A 24,017-nucleotide genomic window follows, 5' to 3' on the forward strand; every position below is an offset into this window, starting at 1 on the left:
AGCACCTTCACCTCCTAAGAGAGCTAAAATAAAAAGACAGTAACAGGGCCAGCAGGGGGCATGATGTTTAAGGTGCTGACTTCCACAAGACTGACCACAGTTAAAGTCCCACATGTAGTGGTTTGTTTCTTCACTCCCTCTCTTTCTCTCTCTCTCTGGTGAGCTCACATGCTCTATGGCAAATTAAAAAATGATTCCCACACAGTCAACTGCAGTTCAAGGCCCAGATCCAGTAGCTAAAAACATACTGAGTGCATGTGCAGGCATGTTCAAAATCCTGAGAGAATAGAGAGAGGATTGTGGCATGGCCATCCCCCTAGGGAGTGATTTCTCGCTTTCTGTCTCTCTCTCTGGCAAGTGCACACATCCTGTATAAAAAATCTAAAACAAACAAACAAACAAAAAACAGGCAGGGGTAGGCCCAGCAGTGGCATGGTAGTTAAAGTACTGAACTCCCACATGGCTGATCATGATTTCAGTCCCAGACCCGGTGGCCTGAAAATCATGCTGGGTGCATGTGCGTGTGTGTCCAAAATCCCAATAGAAGAGAAGGGATTGCAGCATGGCCATCCCCCCAGGGGGTAATTTTCCTCTCATTGTCTCTCTCTGTTGAGCACATGCACCCTATGGCAAAATGTTTCAGTCCAAGCCTAGATGGCTTGAAAAACAGACCGATATGTAAACAAATCCTGACAGGATGGAGAAAAGGAAGAGAAGGGATGGCAGTGTGACCACTTCCCAGTGGGAGACTGCTGCTCCTCTCTCTTTCTCCGAGGTAGGTGCACACACCCGCTGGTAATTTAAATAAAGAAATAAAATGAAAACAAGAGAACAAGTCTAGCTGCAGTGGTGCCGATGACGGAGAGCCGCTCGCTATGCGATCCTGGAGCCACACGGGAGGCCCAGGTTCAGCTCTCACGTCTCAACGACCACTCTAGGTACACCTGTGTGCACCCATGATCCTGGATGGCCATGAGGCTGAGCGAAGACCTCAGTGCAGTAAGGCCCTGTCAGGACAAGATGCCCTCGCCCTCAAGAAAGAAACGTTAGAAAATCAAACAAAAGCCTGGAACAGGCAGAAACACAGTAGACATACAACCGGGCCCACATGGGAAAGGTTCTGGGTTCCCATCTGGAGACCTCCCTGTATACTCCGGGCGTGCACATGCCTGTGGTCCAAGCTGGCTTTGAGACTGGGGGTGGTTGTGGCATGAAGACCCCGTTGGAGGTGCCCACCACTTTTACTCTGTCATGTTAAGAATAAATGCAAAAAAAAAAATTTAAAAAATAAGCAAAACAAGATGAAACATATCTTTTCTTTCTTTTTGAGAGGTTTTTGCTATAGGGCGCGTGCGCTCACCAGACGGAGAGAGACAGAGAGACAGAAAGCGAGAAATCACCCCCCAGAGGGGACGGCCACGCCGCAATCCCTTCTCCTCTCAGGATCTTGGGCACGCATGCACACGTGCCTGGAGTGAGTTTTAAGCCACCGGGGCCGGGACTCGAACGGGGGTAGACTACGTGGGAGTCCAGCAACATAGCCATTACGCTAACTGCTGGTCCTGAAACATATCTTAACAAAATACTTGGACAACATAATAAAAGATAAGTACCAAGGCCCAGAACAAACATAATGACAAGAAGGGGTGACCGCCATCCCTTCTCCATTCTACACCCGGTCAAGATCTGTACCCGTGTCAGTGCATTTTCCAAGTCATTCAGGCTTTAAATGAGGTACCGTCAGGACCCACCCACCGCACTTCCCGCCTGCGGTCCAGGAGTCACTCCCAGGCTAGGCCTGGGGGCTCCCATCCGGGACTTTATATCCTCCATTACTTTGGTGCTAAAAGTGCTTTTGTCCTTTGGGCATGAGACCTTTATGTATCTTTTATTTTTAAAAGTTTATTTATTTCTGAGGCCGGCAGGTGGCGTGGTGGTTAAGGGCACTGGACTCTCACATGGCCGACCGCAGTTCAAGTCCTGGGCCTGGCAATTTGCTTTCTCACTTTCCCTCTCTCTCTCTCTGTCCTTCTCTGGAGAAATTAAAATAAATGAAGTTAAATAAAATAATTTTTCAGCTTATTTATTTATTTATTTATTCCAAATTGGCCCTTAACTATTATCACTTGAACTCATGGTCATTGCTGGGTTAGTTGCTATTCTGTAGTAGGAATACAGTAAGCCATGAAGCAGTGTCGGAGGTCTGGCTTTACTTCTCCTCTGGAAAGGCTGGCCCCGCACTGTAGTGGGTAAGCGCGGGGAGCTGGATCCCTCACAGCTCACCACCATTCATTCTGGCCTTGGTGGCTTGACAAACACACTGGGCGTGCGTGTGTGTGTGTGTGTGTGTGCCCAAAATCCTGATGGGATGGGGCCAGCAGGCGGCATAGTGGTTAAGGCACTGGACTCCCACATGGCTGATCACAGTTCGAGTCCCAGACCTGGTGGCTTAAAACTCATGCCAGGTGCGTGTGCGTGCATACCCAAAATCCTGAGAGGAGAATGGAGGAGAAGAGATTGTGGTGTGGCCACGCCCACCAGGGTGATTTCTCACTTTCTCTCTGTGTCTCCAGCAAGCACACATGTGCTATAGCAAAAATGTCTCTTAAAAAAAAAAAAAAAAAGTTCTGATGAATGAGGAAATGGAGGAAAAAGGGCTGTGGTCTGACCACTCCCCATCGGGGGGCGCTTTCTCTCTCGGTCCGGCAAATACAAATGCACTGTAGCAATGAAAAGGGGGAAGCAGCAGGAAAATGAGCATGCTAGACGTCACTATGGCTCCAGTCGGCTTCTCTGTGCACTTAAAACGGGACAAAAGCCACAGACCTAAGAGTGCAGCACGCGGCAAGAAAGCCTGGAGACTACAATGCTCACATCTGTGCCTCAGACTCTTACCTAACAATCCTAGCTAGGACTCTTCATCCCATTGTCGGTATCTGATCATTCTAGCTAGCGGGCAACAAGACAGGGGGTATACAGATAGTAACTGCCTGACTTTGGAACACGAGCCACAGCTGGCTTTGAGATATGTTTGTCTGCCCTGCACTTTACAGAGAATGCCAACACTTTCCTTTGGCTTCAAGTTAGATTTAGTTTAGCCCAGAAAATTCTAGATTTTGTTGCCTTTACATAGCCAAAGCTATAAGAAAGGGCAAATTCATATCTTTTTTAAAAAGATATTCTTTTTAAAGAATTATTAAATTTTATTTATTCTCGTTATATATTTAAAATTTGCTATAGAGCATGTACATGCACCAGAGACAGACAGAGAGAGGGAAAGTGAGAAAGCAAGCTAAGCTGTCAGGTCATGGAATCTAACCATGGTCAGCCAGGGGTCTAGAGCCCGAACCACCATGACACCTGCTGGCCCCCAAATTCATTCCTTTAAACACTTTCATTATCAACCGAGGAGAAAGTTAAATGGACAAAGAATTTTACTGAATAAACTGGAAGAAATCAAAGATAGGTATGAAAAAGCAGGATGAAAGAATTCATTAAAGTACAAATAGGTGAATCAAACTTGATTAACAGTAGATTGATAAGCTAACCCAACTGGTTCTCTGTATTCATGGAATGTGGACAGACACGGTCTACCTTTCTGGATAGGAAGATTAAATATCGTAATTATGTCAATACAAGTTTATACGCATGCCCAAACGTGTAGAAGCCGAGACAGAGTCTGAAAAGACATACAGCAAAATGCTCGCAACTTTTTCTGCAAGTGGTGAGATTAATTATACTATTTATTTGTTTAAAAGAATTATTTATTAATTTTATTTATTATTATCATTATTCTTCAATTTGCTATAGAGCACATGTGCTCACTAGAGAGGAACAGAGAGAGAGAAAGAGAGAGAATAAGCAAGCAAAGCAACAGGTCCAGGACTCGAACCGCAGTCAGCCATGTGGGAATCTAGTGTTCTAACCACCACATCACCTGCTGGCCTCAATTGTACTATTTACGTTCTTTTTTGTATTATTTCCCGTATTTTCTAAATCTTCTGTGATACATAAGTAATTGTAGTATCAGGAAAAAAGTGAGCCTTTTAAGAAAGATGTTAATTCTCACTGATGATATTTATGATGAAATGCCAATCAAGCTTCCTTTTGGCTGGAACCGCCATCTTCCAGTAATTCACCAAAATGACGAACACAAAGGGGAAGAGGAGAGGCACCTGGTATATGTTCTCCAGGCCTTTTGGAAAACATGGAGTGGTTGCTTTGGCGACATATATGCGAATCTACAAGAAAGGTGATATTGTAGACATCAAGGGAATGGGTACTGTTCAAAAAGGAATGCCCCAAAACATGACCATGGCAAAACTGGAAGAGTCTACAATGTTACCCAGCATGCTGTTGGCACTGTTGTGAACAAACAAGTTAAGGGCAAGATTCTTGCCAAGAGAATGAGTGTGTGTATTGAGCATATTAAACATTTTAAGAGCAGAGATAGCTTCCTAAAACATGTGAAGGAAAATGACCAGAAAAAGAAGGAAGCCAAAGAGAAAGGGACCTGGGTTCAACTAAAGCGCCTGCCTGTTCCATCCAGAGAAGCCACTGTGTGAGAACCAATGGAAAGGAGCCTGAGCTACTGGAACCTATTCCCTATGAATTCATGACAGGATGAGTGTTAAAAATAAATTAAACTAAACTGTGGTCTATTAAAAAAAAAAAGCCAATCAAAACACCAAAGAGATAGTTAAGTACACTAAATGAAGACTTCATGAAGGTCATCCATACATTTTGCAAAAGTTAATGAGTTCTTAAATCAAAAATGAGTACAGTAATTTTACTCTACAAACTATCAAAACATAATAGAAAGCTTCAATTTAAAATTTTTTAAAAAAATTTTTGGAGAGGTTTTTGCTATAGAGCGCATGCAATCACCAGAAAGAGACAGAGAGAAATCACCCCTGGGGGTGGGGGGGATGGCCACACTGCAATTCCTTCTCCTCCATTCTCCTCTTGGAATCTTGGGCACACACACACACGCGCCAGCATGAGTTTAAGCCACCAGGTCCAGGACTCAAACTGCGGTCAACTACATGGGAGTCCAGTGACATAGCCATTATGCCAACTGCTGGTCCCAAGAAAGCTTCAATTATTGACCTATAGTTTAGATGAGAGCCTGGGGTGTAACCTCTAATGAAATTGCTTCCCTACTTTTAGAACACAATGACAAAAGCTAACGTGATGCACCACAAAGACAACTGACAACCGAATGCACAATCAGGTTGCCACTGACTGATCTTAAGACAGATGGACCAGGGGCCAGCAGGTGGTGTGGTGGTTAAGGCGCGGGACTCTCACATGGCTGACTACGGATCAAGTCCCAGACCTGGTGACTTGCTTTCTCACTTTCCCTCTCTGATGAGTGCAGGTGCCCCATAGCAATTTTTTAAAAAAATAGTGAAATTAAATAAATAATTTTAAAAAGACAAAATTGAAGATAAAAATATCCCTGGGAGCTTACAGCTCAATTTTCTTCCCAAACCAGTGACAACCCCTGAAATAAAGTGGGAGATGCCTTTAGCTGCTCTCATCAACAGACCCTTAAATCACAGACCCTGGGCTGGAGGAAAGGGAAACAGGAAACCGTCTCTCTGCAGCTTCCCAGCACTGCCCTGTGAGGTGGGCGGAATGTCAACAATCACTACAAATCTTGCAACACATGACGAAATTCCCGACTGATGAGAGGGCTATTTAAAAAATGAAAAAAGTGAGTATTTATTTGATCTTGGGCTGGGGAAGATCTTTCCAAGCAAAAGAAGACTTTAAAAAAAGGAAACAATGACCAGATCTGAATGCCATAACAATTTAATGTCAAATGTTGGCAAGGATTCAGGGGAACGAGTTCTCTCACGAATGGCTGCTAGGAAAGACGGGCATAATATTTCTGAAGGGCAATCTGGCTTCCATCTGAAGGTGATGAAAGTCTTTAAAGTGTTTATACTCTTTGACTCAGTAAGTCAACGTCTAGGAATTTTTCTTAAAGAAATAATCAGAGAGCGTTTAAAAATGTTCTTACGACACTCGGAAGTCTACAAAGAAATGTAACTGTTCAATAATGTGTATGTTCAATAACAGGGGGCTAGTAAACATGAAACCCTTTGTATAATAAAAATACTATCTAACCTTTCAAATAATGTTGAAAAGCGTATTTGACGATGACAATATGCTCAAAACATGTTAAATTAAAAAAAAAAAAAATAGCCCAGCCTGGTGATGCAGTCAATAGCAAACAGAACTGCAGCCTGGAAGCCACATGGCTGACCACAGGTTCAGATCCCCGGGTCAGTCTGAAAACACGCTGGGTGCGTGTGTGCACCCCACAGCTGGGTGAGCTGGAGGACTCGAGAGAGGGGATCGAGCGTGATGAGACCCATCGACGGTGCATCTCTCTCTCTTTCACATGCACACCTGCTCTCAATCATGAATGGAAATAATAAACTTAAAAAAAATTTATTTATTTTAGAGAGAGACTTTTTTCCTGTAGGGCATATGTGCTTGCCAGAGAGACAGACAGAAAGCAAGAAATCACCCCCCCCCCGGGGGGGGGGGGGGGATGGCCATGCTGCAATCCCTTCTCCTCCAGTCTCCTCCTGGGATTTTGGGCATGCACACACATGTGCCTGGAGTGAGTTTTAAGCTGCTGGGTCCGGGACTTGAGCCACAGTCGACTACGTGGGAGACCAACAACATAACCAATATGCCATCTGCTGGTCCCCAAAAATAATAAACTTTTATACATTTATACACATTTCCATGCGGGGGAGGGGAAACAATGAAAGAGTGGTTATGTTATTACTTGGTAGGGATATTGGGGATAATTTTAATTATCTATTCCCAGCAGTGTTAGACCTGGCTAACTTATTCAATCTTCAAGACTCTGCTCAGTTGCCACCTCTTCTAGGAAGTCCTCCTGCATTACTCATCTCTTTTTTTTTTTGAGAGGTTTTTGCTATAGAGAGTGTGCGCTCGCCAGAAAGAGACAGAAAGCAAGAAATCACTACTCAGGGACCCCCCCCCCCCAGGGGGGATAGCCACGCCACAATCCCTTCTCCTCCATTCTCCTCTCGGGATCTTGGGCACGCATGCACGTGCGCCCCGTGTGAGTTTAAGCCATCGGGTCCGGGACTCGAACCATGGTTGACTACATGGGAGTCCAGAGACAGCCATTACGCTAACTGCTGGTCCCCATCTCTTTCTAATGATACACTTACAAGGTGTCCCTCTTTTGCACTGGACTACACATGGACGAGGCCCTAGCATGTTCTTTTTTTAATAATTATTTTTAATTTTGTTTATTCATTCATTTATTTTGACCAGAGAGAGAGAGAGAGAGAGAGGAGGAGAAAGTGAGAAAGCGAGTCACCAGGTCCAGGACTCGAACCATGGTCTGCCAAGTGGGAGTGTCCAGCGCCTTAACCACCACGCCACCTGCTGGTCTCCCCTAGCATGTTCTTTATCACTGCATCATAGTCTCTGATTTACTCACTGTAACCCCAGTACATGCTGAACCATCCCAAGGTAGAAATATGAGTGTTTCATTTTTGCATCCGCAATGCCAATCTGTAGGGATTCTAACAGGTATTCAAGTTAGAACGCTGGATACGTGAATGAACAATCCTCTTTGCTCGGGAGCGGGCGAACTGTCCATAAGAAGGAGTGAACACCAGCACAGAGGTCTCTCCTTACCTTGGCTAGCAGGCTCGACATGCGCTGAATTTCGCCGTTTGCCTTCAGTAACTCCTGCCTGAGCTCGGTGCAAGACAGCTCCAGCTGGTCTTTCTCAGCTCGAGCAGCTTTCAACATCTCCACGTCACAGCTCTCTGCCATCTGCCCCAGGGTGCCTGTCTCCACGGCCTTCTGCTTCTCTCCTTCCAGGTGAGCCTTCAAAGACCCATTCTCCATCTTCAACCCTTCCAAGGTCACTCTGCATTCCTCCAGCGTCTGGGCCATCACGCCCTTACTGTGCCGCTCCAGTTCCAGGAACCCGCTGAGCTTCTCGTTTTCCTCCCTCAGCCGGCCGATCACTTCTGCGGCCCCCTGGTTCTCCTCCTCCACCTTCCGCAAGCGGCAGGTCAGTTGCTGCTGGATGTTGAGCAGCTTCTCTCTTTCGAAGCGGCCCTGTTCGAGGATCTCCGTGCACTTGTGCTCCAGCTCCAGGACTTTGCCTCCCTGCGTGCTGGGCTCCTCGCTCTGCACGCGCTCCTGCAGGAGGGTGAGCAGCTTCTCGTTCTCCTGGCTCAGCTGCTCTGCTCTCTCTCGGTGCTGCTGGAAGGACGTCTCCAGGAGCGTCTTCTCATCCACCAGCTTCTCATTCTCGGCCGTCAGTTCCTGCACCATTTGCTGCTGGTCCGAGAGCTCCTGCAGGGTGGCCTGCAGCTCCTCGGCGGTGCTGTGCTGGTTTTCCTCCATCTTCTGTATCTTCTCCGTGAGGGACGCCAGGGACAGTTCGCTCACGTTGTTAGGGGAGCTCCCAGACGTCGAACACTTGGAGCTCTTAAAGGGGTTGCTGGTGGAGGACAGGGGCCTGGAGGGGGTATCTGCTGTGATGTGCTCAAAATCGGAGGCATCTGGTGACAGAGAAGCTTTGGTGACATCGCTGCTCGAAGAGCCTGATGTCCGTAATGCATTTTCCTGCATGTGCTTCTGATACTCGTCGATTTCACTTGACAGCGGGTTCCCGGTGGGGCTCTCAAAGCTGGACTCCTGGGTGATGGAGGTCGGGCAGCTGCTGTCGCCAGGGGGACTGGCCGCCCCCTCTGAATTAGGCGACTGCTCGAGGTAAGTCAGTTTCTCCCTCAGGACCCGGTTTTCTTCCTCGAGGTCGGCCAGCTCTTTCTGGAAGTTCCTGTTCTTCTCCTCCAGGGCTCTAATCAAAGGTTCTGGGTCACCGGGTGAGACCGCTGCATCTCCATTTGGGTCAGAAGCATCAGCCCCTTCGGAGCTGAGAGCTCTTTTCTCTTTACATTTCTTTAGCTCGCTTCGAAGCCTGTTAATTTCACTGTCTTTGGCTTTGGCTTCTGCCAGCAGTTCCCGAACCTGGGACTCGAGCACGGCCTTCTCTCCTCCTTCGCTCTCTTGCCTGGGCTTTGTGGACACGGCCCGCAGGTGCTTGGTAGGGGTAGGGGTGCTGGAGGAAGTGGGACTGGACACCGACTTCCTGGGGTTGCATGGGCCGCGAGGTACGGACCTCTCCCTTGAGACGGTGACTGGGAGTTCCCGCGGAGCTGGAATGCCGGTCCGTTTGGTGGCTGGCACAGCCCCTTCAAGACAGAGAGAGAGAAAAAGCAAGCACTTTTATAATAAAACCCAAGTGACTTCACGTGGCAGCGCGGACAGTGTGGCCATCACCCACCGTCCCCTTCCTCCTCTAGGTAATGCCCTGGTCTGATGGGTTTCTTTTTTTCTTTTTTTTAAAGAATTATTTAATTTTGTTTATTTTAATTTGACCTGAGAGGGACATAGTGAGAGTGAGAAGAGAGAAGGAAAGTGAGAAAGCAGGCTATCAGGTCCGGGACTCACACTTGGTCGAGCCATGTCCTTAGGCACCACGCCTATGGCCAGCCCTGCAGGTCTGATGGGTTTCTGTGCCTCCCTCCACAGCGCCAGATTTGGGGGACACTGACTCCCAGCCTGAGCTACTCGGGCAACCCCCTTCCTAGCCACAGGAGCCAGTTCAGCAGTCACACCTTGGTGGAGATAACTGAGACGCGGGGAAGGCTTGCAGGCAGCTTCTGAAACCGCCCAGAGAAGGGAAGGAGGAAGCCTGTGAGCACGAGAGAGGCTGGCAACCCCTCTGCCCTCGTGGGACTGGGACGGAGGTGGGGGTACAGAGGGCAGAGTCCAGAGTCCGAGGGGGAACCAAGGGGGCACTGCTGAGCTGCTTCATCCAACCGGCCTGGGGGCTTGGCCTGCTGCTGGCCTTGCAGTCACATGAGCCAGTCCATACCCTCCACAGGAGTCACCTTGAATGGGGTTATCTGTAACTTGTCACTTACACAACCGAATTGATGATGTTGCCAACTAAGCAACAGCCTTTTGACAAAATGTAAGTTCACTATGAATTTCTCATAAACACTTAAAAAGTCATTATTAACAAGGGACAGTGGGTGGTATGATGGTTAAGGTGGTGGACTCCTACATGGCCAACTGTGGGTTCAAGTCTCAGACCTCGTGGATTGCTTTCTCACTTTCTTTTTCTCTCTCTCAAAGGTGAGCGCATGTACCTATAGCAAATTTTAAAATAAATAAATAAGTAAAAACTAAATGAACATTTCTTTAAAAAAGTCATTATTGACACATTTTGACTGAGCGCAGATTTGATTAAGAAATCAGAAGATACCAACACCACTAAGGAACAATGGATCGTTTGTAACAGAAGTGGGGAAGGTGTACTTGCATACAAAGAGAAATGAAAACAAAGAGGATAAAGACATCATGTATATTTACTGTATGGTTTTAAATGGTATATAGATTTATATGATATAAAACGGCAGAACTTAGAATACTTGTAATGAGAAACATTAAATGTAAGGATTTTTAAAAAATTTTTGTCTGTATCACAAACTTTCTTGGGGTGACAACTGAAATATCCACCTCCTTATGCTCTGGAATTGAACCCCACCTCCCATAGATAACTGTATACATTTACATGTTAGGCCTGCGTTACAGCTCAAAGACCATTGAGGAGTCAGGGCCACGGCGGTCACACCACCACACACCTTGGTGGAAAGTTCAACAACAGAGGGCCCGGAAGTGGTCACCCATCTCTCGGTTTCAACAGTGAAGAAACGAGGGGAAGGGCGTGTGCCCGCAGGCTGGCGGCAGCCCCACAGCATATTCAGAACCTGGCATGGCCCAAGCCCACTGCCGAGTCAGCGCCCGAGGCGTGGCAAGCCCGGAGCTCAACGTGCACATCTGAGCGCGAAGCTATGGCGTGTAGGCTGTGGGCAGGCACTGCCAAGGGCCTCAGACCCAAGTGCTTTTGAAACTTGGCCACAATGTTTAAAACGCTAACCTCTCCTGGTAATTTACAGAAACTACAGCTTCCAAATGGACCTTTAAAAATTAAGTTCCTGGAGAGGTGAGAGCCAGTCCACAGACTTCGAATGCTTTCAGGCGTCCAAATGCCTCGCCTACATCATATCGGAAACCTTATGAAGAAAAGACGTATTTAATTATTCTCGTAAAACGCAGATTAACACCACTAGGCAATCAAACGTTTTAGTGATGCCAGCTCTCTAGAATGAAGTCACCTGGCAAGGCCCATGATACAAACTGGAAGGTGCTCCGGTTTCACCAGGCAACCCCGTGTCCAGCGCTGGCTGTCCCTCAGGGCACTTGCCACCGCTAATACACCACCGTGTTAAGGTTAGGGCTTTTACTGTCGCTTTTTACACAGGGTCTCGCTGTCCCGACCCTCCTGCCCCAGCCTCCCAGCTGCCACTTAAGCACGCCCCACCATGTCAGGCTCTTAATCAAACAGGGTCTTGTTATGGTGCCCAGGCCAGACTCGAGTCTCGCTCCTCCTGCCTTAGCTCCTGATCACTAGGGTGGCAGGTTCTGTCCCCACATCCGGCCTTCAGGTAGAAACCGGATCTGGGCCTCCCAATGGTCCCAGACTGTGGAGCACAATGTCACAGCCACACACACCACTGCATCTGGGCCACTGTGTTTTTCTAAACCTTTAAATCATTTGTTGGTTTTGAAGAACAGAAGAGCTAAAATAGAACAGCAAATCAACGCTGCTGCTATTTCTAGTTACAGTTTAACTCCCTTTTGCTGCCAAATCTTACTCTGTTCCCCTGAAGTGTCACTTCTGCCTCATCTGAATTACTAGGACTTTTTTCAAAACATGAAATCACAGGCCAGTAGGTGGCATGGTAATTAAGGCACTGGACTTCCACATGGCTGACTGTGGTTCGAGTCCCAGATCTGACTGCTTGAAAATCACACTGGCCGCACATGTGTGTGTGCCCAAAATCCCAAGAAGAGAATGGAGAAAGGACAGCAGCATGGCCATCCCCTTTGGGGGGGGTGACTTCGCACTTTCTGTCTCTCTCCAATGACCGCACATACCCTATAGGAAAAATACCTTTAAAAAAATGTAAAAAACAATAACATGAAATCACAATGTGTTTACAAAATGCATAGAATTGTGTTTATCATTCCATCTGTTCTTTTATTTTTGGAGAGGTTTTTGTTATAGGGCGTGTGTGCTCGCCAGAAAGACAGACAGAGAGAGAGAAAGCGAGAAATCACCCCCTAGGGGGGCTGGTCACACCACAATCCCTTCTCCTCCATTCTCCTCTCGGGATCTTGGGCACACACACACGTGCCCAGCATGAGTTTAAGCCACTGGGTCCGGGACTAGAACCGTGGTTGACTACATGGGAGTCCAGCAACATAGCCATTATGCCAACTGCTGGTCCCTCCATCTGTTCTTTTTTATTGTTATATCTGCCTCTGTTTTCTAAAAGGTCCTTCCCGTATCTGTACACATCATTTAGACACCGAAGAGCAGAATTACTAAGCATGGCGAGGTGCTAAAATGAATCGTCAGACCTACCTGGGGTCAGCGCCTGGCTGCTCACCCTCTCCCCAAGTCCTGTAACTCACAAGGGGTTGACTGGGAGGCTTCCGCCTCTGAGTCTGAAGTGCGGTGAACTAAGCCTCATCATTAACTGATGCACTCTGAAGGCCTGAAACCAGCCATGCTACCTCCTCAACACACCACAGCAAGATGGCAGCACCCTGACGTCCTTTTCTTCCTCCCAGCCTCCCACCTGATCAGCACCTGTTCCTACCAGCCCAGCGACGTTGGGTGTCTGACTGCCAGAGGTTAGAGTAAAAGCTAGCTTGACCCAGTCGTGGTGGCACAGCAGCGACACGGTGCCCTGCAAGGCAGGAAGCCACTGGCTAAACCTGGCTAGAGTCCCAGGTCGGCCTGAACACACGAGGGCCATGCACATGGGTGCCCGGATCCTAAGGAGCTGGACGGCCCGCAGCACGAGACCTCACTGAGGATGCTTTGCTTTTCTCTCTCTCATGTGTGCACATGGACACTATTATTGTAAAAGAGAAAAAGCAAGCTTAGCCCACCCACAGGGGAACACTCACTGTCACCACTTGGGAGGCTAGAAGCCACATGGAAGGCCCAGCTTTGGCTCCTGGGCCGTTGTGCATGCCCGTAATCGAGATGATTGGGAGGCTGGGAGAGGAGGATCACAACACTGCAAGATCGTGCAGAAATATCTCCTCCCGGGCCGGCAGGTGATGCAGCGATTAGGATGCTGGACTCCCACATGGCTGAAACGGTTCAAGTCCCAGACCTGGGGACTTGCTTTCCCTTTCTCTCTCTGGTCAAGTGTAAAAAAATAATAAAAATAACAAATAAAATAAAATAAACAATTATTTTTTTTAAAAAAATCTGCTCCCTTCTCTCTTGCCACACTTCTGTCCCTTTCTCGCAAAGAAGAAAAAAAGAAAGTAATTCTTAATTACAAAGACTAATACAATTTTTTAAAAAAGAAAAAAAAACATGTTTGATACGTTACATTTTAAAATGCCAATGAAACTTTGGTCGATCACAAGCATATCACACAAAGTACTCACAGAGACAAAAATGAGAAAGAAGAATATTGAGAAAAGTTAAGTACTAAGCTGGTTGGTCTGTAAATCATTTTTCTGTTCTTTTTTTCAGTTACATTTATGAAATAAAAAACAAGCTGCCAAAGCGTATATGAAAAACTACCCAGCAGCAGGGAAATGCAAATGAAACCATGACGCTACCTTGCACCTGTTGGGTAGGTGTGATAAAAAAGACAGAAAATAAGTGCTGGCGAGGACAGGGCGGAAAGGGAGCCCTTGACACGGGGGGTGGGGGGTGGGGGGGTATGTAAATTAGTACAACCATTATGGAAAACTACATGGAGGTTCCTCAAAAAATAAAATGAGAACTACCACATGATCTAGCAATCTCTCTACCTAGCATACCAAGGAAAATCTCACTACCAGTGCTACCAAGCAGACGGAATCAGTGTGCTGAAGAGATACCTGCACCTCCACATTTGCTGCAGCATGTTTCACCATAGCCATGGTATGGAGCCAAAAACTAAGTGTCCATCAACAGACAGACGGATAAAGAAAATGTGGTACACCTACATAAAGGCCTTAAAAAGGAAGAACATCCGTAAGGCCAGCAGGTGGTGTGGTGGTTGAGGGGCTGGCCTGTGTGTACGTGTACCCAAAACCCTGAGAGGAAAATGGAGGAGACAGGATTACAGTGTGGCCAAACCCGCTAGGCAGAGGGGAGTGATTTCTCACTTTCCCTCTCTCTGTCTCTCTTCTATGAGCACATGAACCCATGGCAAAGACCTAAAAAGAAAAAGAAAAAAAATCCTGTCATTTATGACAACGTGGATAAACCTAGTAGAAATAAGCCATGAACAGTCAGATAAATATCAAGGATTTCAGGACCAACAGGTGGCATGGTGGTTAAAGTGCTGGACTCCCCCATGGCCAACTGTGGTTTAAGTCCTGGACCTGGCAGCTTGCTTTCTCACTTTCCTTCTCTCTCTCTCTCTGGTCAAACTGAAGAATAATAAATTAATTAATTTAATTAAATTAATAATTGTTTTAAAAACTACATGATTTTACTTACAAGTGGACTCCAAAACAAGTCACACTGACAGAAGCAGAGTGGGATGGTGGCTCCCCAGGGCTGTGCAACTAGGTAAGAGCTCCACGCACGCCCGCCCGCTACAGCTAGTAACGATGCAGTGCGGCCCCAGCGCTCTCTCAGAAAGTACGCGTGCCCTCAGCACACAGAAACCTACGTTAAATGGTTCAATGTGGCCATCACACAGTATACAGACATTTCAAAACATCATACTGGACACAATGACCATAAAGCTTTAGGGGCTGGGTGTGGCTGGATGCACATGGAAGGGGCCTGAGTTTGTGTTCCAGGACCTCCTCATGCATGCTAGGGGAGCATGTGTGTGTGTGTGTGTGTGTGTGTGTGCCCATGATCTGGGCTGGCTGGCGCTGGGGCTGGGGCCAGTGAGTTCAATGTAAGGACCCTGTTCAAGGTGCCTCCTGCCTCAAAGAAGAGATGGATAGATACACTTTAAAGCATATATATGTATGTGCATACATGCGTGTATATACGTGTGTGTGTATGTGTGTCGGACCAGCAAGGGGCATAGTGGTTATGGCACTGGATTCCTATGTGGATGACTGCAGTTTGAGTCCGAGACCTGGTGGCTTGAGACTGATGCCAGGCATGTGTGAGTGTGTGCTCAAATTCCCAATAGGGTAATGGAGGAGGAGGGATTTCAGGGTTGTCATTCCCCCTAGGGGTTGTGATTTCTAACATTCTCTCTTTCTCTGTGTCTCCAGTGGTACATATGCCCTATAGTAAAAAATCTAAAAAAAAAAAAAAAAAGATTGGTGAGATATCACTATACACCATTTTAAAAAATTATTTACTTCTAGGGACCAGCAGTTAGCATAATGGCTATGTCACTGGATTCCCATGTAGTCAACCGCAGTTTGAGTCCTGGACCCGGTGGCTTAAATTCACACTGGGCACGTGTGCATGCATGCCCAAGATCCCGAGAGAAGAATGGAGGAGAAGGGATTACGGCGTGGCCATCCCCCCTGGGGGGTGATTTCTCACATTCTGTCTCTCTGTCTCTGTCTTTCTGGTGGGCACACGTGCCCTATAGCAAAAACATCTTAGAAAAAATTATTTACTTCTGCTTATTATTATTATTTTAATTTCATATATGGCATATATGCTCACCAGAGAGGAACAGAGAAAGAGAGAGAGAGGGAAAACTGAGAGGGCAAGCTGGCTGGCCTGGGACTCGAATCACAACTGGCCATGTGGGAGTCCACTGCCTTAACCACACACCGCCTGTGGGCTCCAAATGCACTCCTTTTCAAATGGCTGAAATCCAAAACGCTGCCCACCAAGTGGAGCAACAGGAACTCTCATTCACTGATGGCAGAAATGGAAAATGGTACATCCTTTGGAAGACAACTCGGTGGTTTCCTACCAAAAACGAAACATACTGTACTCTATGATCCAGTGACTGTGTTCCTTGGTATTAACCAAATAAGTGAACATGTATGTCCACGTAAGAATCTGGCCACAAGTGTTTACAGCAGCCTTGCTCATAGTTTCCACAACTGGGACGCAATCAAGATGTCTGTCAGCATGTAAGTGGGTAAATAAACTGATACATCCAGACAGTGGAGTATGACTCCGCCCTCAAAAGATACGCACGGGGCCAGCAAGTGGTGTGGCGGTTAAGGGCGCTGGACTCCCACATGGCTGACCACGGTTCAAGTCCTGGACCTGGCACCTTGCTTTCTCACTCCCCCCACCTCTGTTCCTCTATGATCAAATTAAAATAAAATAAATAAATAAAGATAAAATTTTAAAAAGATATGCACTAAGGGCCAGCAGGTAGCCCAGTGGTTAAGTGGTTGATAGCAGTTTGAGTCCCCAGACCAGGCAGCTTGAAACTCATGCCAGGCACATGTGCGTGCATACCCAAAATCCCGAGAAGAGAATAGAAGAGAAGGAATTGGGGCATGGCCATCCCCCCGGGAGTGATTTCTCACTTTGTCTCTCTGACAAGTGCATACACCCTATAAGCAAAAATCTCTCTTAAAAAAAAAAAGAAATGCACTATCAAGCTATGAAAAGATATGGAGGAACCTTAAATGCATGTTACCAAGTGTTAGGAGATATCTGAGAAGGCTATGCACCACACGATTCCAAATCTACAGCTTTCTGGAAAAGGCACAGCTATGGACACAGTGGTTTCCAGGGGCTGGGCGGAGGGAGCCACGAACAGGCAGTGACAATCCTCTGTACGACAGCACAATGGCGAATACGTGTCATTCTGCCTTTGTCCAAACCCTCCCCCGAGAGTGAGCCCCAGTGTACCCTACAGGATCTGGCAGTAATTGCATGACAGGGCAGGGTCACTGACTGTAACAAATGCTGTTCTGGTGGGGGATGTTGATCACGGAGGAGGCTGTGCATGCCTGGAGACGGGGGGTGGGCAGAGGAGAATTCTGTATACTTTTTGTTCACTTATGCTGTGCCTAAAACCGCTCTACAAGAAAGGGGGGGCTTAGAAAAGGAGGATCAGCTAGTGACATGGAGGCTAAGAGAGCTGGATCCCACATGGCTGACCATGTGGTTCAAGTCCCAGACATGACAGCTTGAGAAATACGGCAGGTGCATGTGCATGTGTGCCCAAAATCCTAAAGGGAGGAAGAGATGGAGAAGGGACTTCAGTGTGACTATTCCCCACAGGGGTGCTTTCCCCTCTCCCTCTCTGTCTCTGGTGAAGGCATACAACCACTGGCAAAAAGAAAAAGCAAAAGAAAAAGGGCACCACAAGCAAAATGAAGTAGTTTCCTTTGAGAAGGACAAGAGACGGGAGGGGCAGGGCGGCGGAAGTCTAGCTGTTTTTCTAAGCTCCTTGCCCTAGTTTGTTTTTATTATTATTTTAGGTGTCTGCCATAAGGCGTGCATGCTCACTAGAGACAGAGACAGAGACAGTTAGAGGGAAAGTGAGAATCACTCACCAGGAGGGATGGCCATGCCACAATCCCTTCTCCCCAGTTCTTCTCCTGGGATTTTGGGCGTGCTCATGCATCTGTCATGATTTTCAAGCGGCCAGGTCCAGGACTCAACCTGTGGTGGCCATGTGGGAGTTCAACGCCTTAACCACCATGACACCTGCTGGCCCCGCCCTAGTTCATTTTTAAAACCTGTGCATACATTACTTGATAAGAAAAATGAAGAAAAGGAATGTGAATGTTTGCAAGTGCAGCCTGGAAGCAGGCAGCCAGCAGTCCGGTGGTTTTACAAGCAACACTGATCCTTTGGACTTAGGACAAGTGAGATAAAAAGAGAAAAAAAAGTCCGAGGCCATTCAGCCAGTGGATACACTGCCATAAGGAACTGAATCTATTATCAAGTCCTGGGGCCCCACCTTGACTGTGGTAGGCAGTACCTGTTCCCACAGACGGAGTACCTCTGCACAGGCTCAATGGAGTACTTTCTAGACACCAGCGTACAGCTCATGTTAAGTTCATGGAAACTCCATTTGCAAATCACACAAAAGGGCCAGTCGCAGTGGTGCGGCAGTTAAGACAAAACGCTGATGCTGAAGCCACGTGGGAGGGTCCTGGGTTCACACCCTGAGGTCTGCCTGTGCATGCCCAGCCTGTGCGTGTGTGCCTGTAATCCTGGCTGGCCAGGGCTGTGGGTGGATCGTGGCATGAAAATCCTGTTTGTAGGGGGAACCAGCAGTTAGCATAATGGCTATGTAGCTGGACTCCCACGTAGTCGACCGCGGTTCGCGTCCCGGACCCGATGGCTTAAAACTCACGCCGGGCACGTGTGCATGCGTGCCCAAGATCCTGAGAGGAGAATGGAGGAGAAGGGATTGCGGCGTGGCCCTCTGGGGGGTGAATTCTCGCTGTCTCTCCGTCTCTCTGTCTGGTGAGCGCATGCGCCCTATAGCAAAAACCTCTCCAAAAAAAAAAAAAAATCCTGTTTGTAGGGGAAAGAGGGGGTCCTGTCTTTCTCTCTTTTTCCCCTTTCTCTCCATTTATTTCTCTCACAGACAAAGTAAATAAACTAACTAACTAAATAAATAAATAAACTAAAAAGAAAAAACTCAAGAGAATTCCAGACTCATAGAAATGAGCCAAGATATTTGCCCATTTTGCGTCCTTTGTTAACACAAACAATAGTGCCAACATTTAGAGATTTTTCTTTTTTCTTTTTTCTTTTTTTCTTTTTTGGTAAAGGAGCTAATGTTGTCTATCAGTTGTTTGTTTTACCTTTTTTTCAGGATGCAAATTACTTTTGCTCACTCCCCACTCCCTTAGCAATGTGGGGCAGAATTTAAAACGCCTGTGAGTCTACACCCTCCTCTTTCCCAAATACTCATGCTGTACCATGACCGCCAGCATTTCAGAATTAGGGGGACAATAAAGCCTCTGAACAAAAGCCCCCTAACACTCAGAAGGGGGCTCAGCCTGGAGAGGACACAGTGACGGCTCTGTGCTGGGCTCCAGGCAAGACGTGGCAGGAGACAAAGCCGCAGTGTTTACGAGCAGAGATAATGGCATGGTCGGCCCGGCCTCGTGCAGGCGGCCTGCACAGCCTGCCTGCGGCCGCCGTCTCCAGAAGCCAAAATGCAAAGTGCTCTGGAAGGGCGGTGCCCATGGTGCCACGTGGAAAGCGAAAAGCAGGCAAGACATTTCATTTCCCTTGAAAGCGCAGTGGCCGAGGACCGCGCTCCGCACACCGCTCAGCCTCGCCCCTTGCGTGTGCCCAGGGAAGTCCCGGTGGTCTCGAGAGCAGGGCACCTCTGAACAGGAAGCTCCCGGCACTGCAGGTCAAGAAAGCCCACGGTCGCTAGGCAGCGAACACTAGGAATGCGCAGGAGCCGAGGGTGGTGGGCTTAGGGCACTACAAGGCCTGCCCCTCCGTGGGCAGCCTGACTTGCGGGAGACACAGAAAGCTTCATTTCAAGGCTCGGGAGCCTCACGCACATTGGCGCGACCTAGTCTAGACAATCGAGCTCCGGCTCCCTAAGATCCTATGCTTTGGTTCAGCTTCATAGAGACTCCTGAGAAACTTGCGAGCTGTGCCCCTAAACGGTAGCAAACTCATCTGAATTCGTAATAGGAAAAATTACGAGTTAGTTGGACCGGGCACGCTGAATCCTAATATCATTTTTTTGTTTGCTTTGTTAAACCACCTATGGGTCAAAGCATACGAAGAGCTTTAAGGAATCTTCCACATACATTTATTTATTTATTTAGAGAGATTTTTGCTATAGGGTGTGCACACTCACTGGAGAGACAGGGACAGACAGACAGAAAGTGAAAAATTACCCCCACACACACACCCCCTGGGGATGGCCACACCGCAATCCCTTCTCCTCCATTCTCCTCTTGGGATTTTGGGTGTACACACACACACACACACACACGTGTCCAGCATTGAGGAGTTTCAAGCCTCCGGGTCCAGGACTCAAACTGCGGTCAGCTATATAGTAATCCAACCATCACACCATCTGCTGGTCCCTACATTCTTTTTCTTTAAAATTAATTTACTTCTTCCATAAACAAGAGAGAGAGACAGACAGATAGACGTCACCCCCAATAGGGTCTTGACATGGTGGTCCACCCCCAGCGTCAGCCAGCCCTGGATCGCAGACATACGCATGCCTCGTGTGCTCAGGGAGGTCTACAGATGTGAACCCAGAACCCTTCTGCCTGGGTCAGCTTCCCAGAGCACTGTGTTTCACTGCCATGTTATTGTCCCGCCCAGAACATTCTTGTGCTCTGTTTTTAATTTACCAGAGGGTGCATGCACTCACTGGAGAGAGAGAGAGAGAGAGGAGAAATCACCCCCTATGGGAAATGGCCATACCACAATCCCTTCTACATATCTCCCTACTTTTTGGTTTTTGGATATGTACACATACACACAGGGTTGGCATGTTTCTTAAGCCACCAGGTCTGGGAGTCAAACTGCACAGTGGGCCATGTAGGATCCAACTGCCTTAACCACCAAGCCATGGAGCTGTCCCTCCCCAAAACATTCTTTAAATCACAATTAACTATGTAGAAAACAATAACAGTATTTTTATATTTGTGTAGCAGGTTTTCAAAGCATTTGAAAATTTATATATATATATAATGTCATCGTCATTTTACAGATAAGGAAACTAAAGGTCTAAGGCTTCAAGATTTACCCAAGAATTATCACCTAATAAGTACGTCTTCTAATACCGAAGGAAGTGCACAATCATGTTATTTCAGAACTGGAAGAAAAAGAAATATTTTTACATAAAATGTTATCAACAGCATCCAATTTCTATGACTGCTCACTGAATGCTCCTGTTCCAGTTACCGCTGGACAGCGTCAGTGAAGGACAACTCAGCATTACAGTCCCTTTACTGTGGAGCAGCTCAAATGGCCAGACGACCCTTCTTCAGATGAAGCTGAAGTCCACCTTTGTTAATACGGCACACACTGGTTCCAGTTCCGGAACAATCTGGAACCACAAAGAATAAATGTATTGCTCTTCACATGACATCTGAATGTCTAGGGCAGCTTTGTTGTCCCTTGGTCTTCTCTTCTTCACTCAAAACATTCCTAATATGGACCAGCAGTTAGCATAATGGCTATGTTGCTGGACTCCTATGTAGTTGACCGTGGTTCGAGTCCTGGACCCAGTGGCTTAAAACTCACGCTAGGCATGTGTGCGTGCGTGTCCAAGATCCTGAGAGGAGAATGGAGGAGAAGGGATTGCTGCGTGGCCATCCCCCCTGGAGGGTGATTTCTTGCTTTCTGTCTCTCTGTCTCTTTCTGGCGAGCGCATGTGCCCTATAGCAAAGCCTCTCTCAAAAAAAAAAAAAAATACCATTCCTAATACTTCCCACCAGCCTCATCCCTGGGTCCATTCATTGGATAAACTGCCCAGAGATTCTTGGGTTTACGAAGGTTCCTTGGAAACACTACCCAGGGTCTCAGAGATGCTGCAGATATGGTCTCTAGAAGTTAGGAATCTTTTGGTTGCAACATGAAATCCAACTCGGGCTTGCAACAGTAAGTGCTGGGTTTGCGTAACTGCAAGTCTAGGATCAGGTCAAACCTCCGGGCCAGCTCCATCAAAAGATGTTCTTGGGGTCAATTTCTGTCTCTTGCTCCTGCCTTCCTCCATGGGTCTTCTTCATCAATAAGCTGCCTGCCCTCCCAGCCCCATGATGGCCCTGGCAGCTCCAGGCCTCACAGCAAATCCAGTGAAGGGATGACTCTTCCAGAAGCCTCGCTCCGTGCTTCCTCACATGTCATTCTGGCTGGGTCTGTGCTACCTTAAATCACTGAGGCCAAGGTGATGTGCTGATCCACTGCAAGTGGGAAAATGATGAGTCATCGTGGAGAACTGGGAGAGGAGGGAAGTAGATGCTGGGAAGTCAAGCCGAAAATGCTCAGATGAGGTCTGGCTGATGCTGAGTCAACTCACAGGCCCAGGACACTGGCACAGCGATGCAGCAGACAGAAAACCACAGAGGCGGCCAGAGAGTGGTGCAGCAGCAAGACACAGCAACGGGAGGGTTTCTGGTTCAAATCTAGAGGCCTTCCTGACTATACCAGGCACATGCTTGCCTGTGACTCAGGGCAGGCTGAAGGCTGGGGTCAACCGTGGGATCAAGACCTTACTGGAAGTGCTGTCTGTTTCTATCTTTTTTTTGCTCATGGAAGAAATAACTAAACTTAAAAACAAGAAAAAAAGAAAGCAGTATAAGTTTACCGTTTTCAAACCAACCAAACTGTCGGGCCCCACAGATGGTTAAAGGAGCCAGATCTCACATGGCTGAACATAGTGCAAGTCCCTGCCCCATCAGCTTGAAAACCATGCTGCGTGCATGGGTGTGCATGCCCAAAATCCGGACAGGATGGAGAAACGGAGGAGAAGGAAATAGGAAATTTAAACCGCATTTGGTTCCAAGATTTCAGATAAGAGTTACTTACCCTATATCCATAATCAATGAAAGCAGAAAATCGAAAGACAAAACATAGGCCTTTTGACTGACTTGACTAAGTTTGCACAGCTGCAAATAGTCAAATCCTTATTTTTAATTTATATATTTTAATTTATTTATATGTTCATTATGTACTATATAATATGTAAAACAAATATTTACATATACATACTTTAAATCACATTAAATAAAAGTCATTTAGAAAGATTGTCTTCATACTCATATTTCAAGAAAAATTTTATCCACATTTGCCATGTGTTCTGCATCACTGTCTTCATCATTACTAGAGCTATTTTTCAGCTACCCCAATTTGCAGAGAAACGCCTAAGCTGTTTGAGATTTGATGTGTTGTTATATATCATTTAAAACTTATTTTTATTTATTTATTTCAATTATTTTTATTTATTTATTGCCAGTGCGCTTTCCAGAGAGAAAAGAGAGAGAAATCATCCCTTGGTGGGTGTGGTCGCTCTGGGATCCTTTTCCCTCCGCTTCTCCATCCCATTGGGACTTGGGGCACACATGCACATGTGCCAAGTGTATTTTTCAAGTCACGGAGGCTGGGATTCAAACTGCAGCCGGCCATGTGAGATCCAGTCCCCAATGCACAGTGCGTAACTTCTGTGCTACGGGGCCAACCCTGCACCTTTTTTTTTTAATGTTTATTTCTTTCATGACAGCAAGAGACAGCAGAAGGGAGAAGAGCTATCACCATGCTGCTATCCTCTCCCCCAGCACACGCACACCAGCCAGGCAGGGTCCTGGATGGTCGCACGCCTGGCGTGTTTCAGGCTGACTCAGGGCTGGAACGGGCAGCCGGCCACGCCGCTTCCAGCACTGCAGAGCCACAGGCCTGTGCCCCGGTGGCTGGGCCGGATGCAGCACTTGCTGAATCCAGTGACAGTATAATGCTGTCGGTGACTTTTTTTTTTTTAATTTTGCCAGATGGTGCGTGCATTTGCCGGAGAGAAAAAGAGGGAGAGACAGAAAGTGAGAAAGGTATTCATCCATGGGGAACGGTCATGCTACAATCCCTTCTCTCCCATTTCTCCCTCCTCCTAGGACTTTGGGCACACATGCACACACATGCATACACATGCAGCCGGGTCTGGGACTCGAGCTGTGTAGTCAGCCATGGCTGGGATTCAGCCTCCTCAACCACCACACCATGGGCTGGCCCACTGAAAACTTTACACCAAGCCACAAATACGTGTTTACATGACAGCAGATAATTTTTTAAAAAGCTCTTCCTGTGTGTATAGGTCTGAAATCTCCACAGTCTAGCCACTTCTATACTGTTGGGTGATCTTTCAAAGCCTCAAGTCAACAAAATATAATATTATAACTAGAAGATCATACCCCAAAGAATGAGTACCAAATTTGTTTTTACCTCTTTTTTTTTTTTT

General features: G+C 47.1%; 1 protein-coding gene across 5 annotated transcripts in view; it reads right to left on the bottom strand.

The window, feature by feature from the left end:
* The window catches only part of SPECC1 (sperm antigen with calponin homology and coiled-coil domains 1), a 362,600-nt gene that overhangs the window by 141,197 nt on the left and 197,386 nt on the right, over nucleotides 1-24,017 (bottom strand). For all 5 annotated transcript variants that reach the window (XM_027773699.1, XM_014589605.2, XM_027773700.1 and 2 more), the window contains one exon: nucleotides 7,699-9,272. In XM_027773699.1, the coding sequence (XP_027629500.1) occupies nucleotides 7,699-9,272 (1,574 nt within the window). The remainder of the gene's footprint in view (nucleotides 1-7,698; nucleotides 9,273-24,017) is intronic.

This window comes from Tupaia chinensis, unplaced genomic scaffold (genome assembly GCF_000334495.1).
Source record: "Tupaia chinensis unplaced genomic scaffold, TupChi_1.0 Scaffold000365_1, whole genome shotgun sequence".
In the NCBI taxonomy this organism is placed as follows: domain Eukaryota; kingdom Metazoa; phylum Chordata; class Mammalia; order Scandentia; family Tupaiidae; genus Tupaia; species Tupaia belangeri.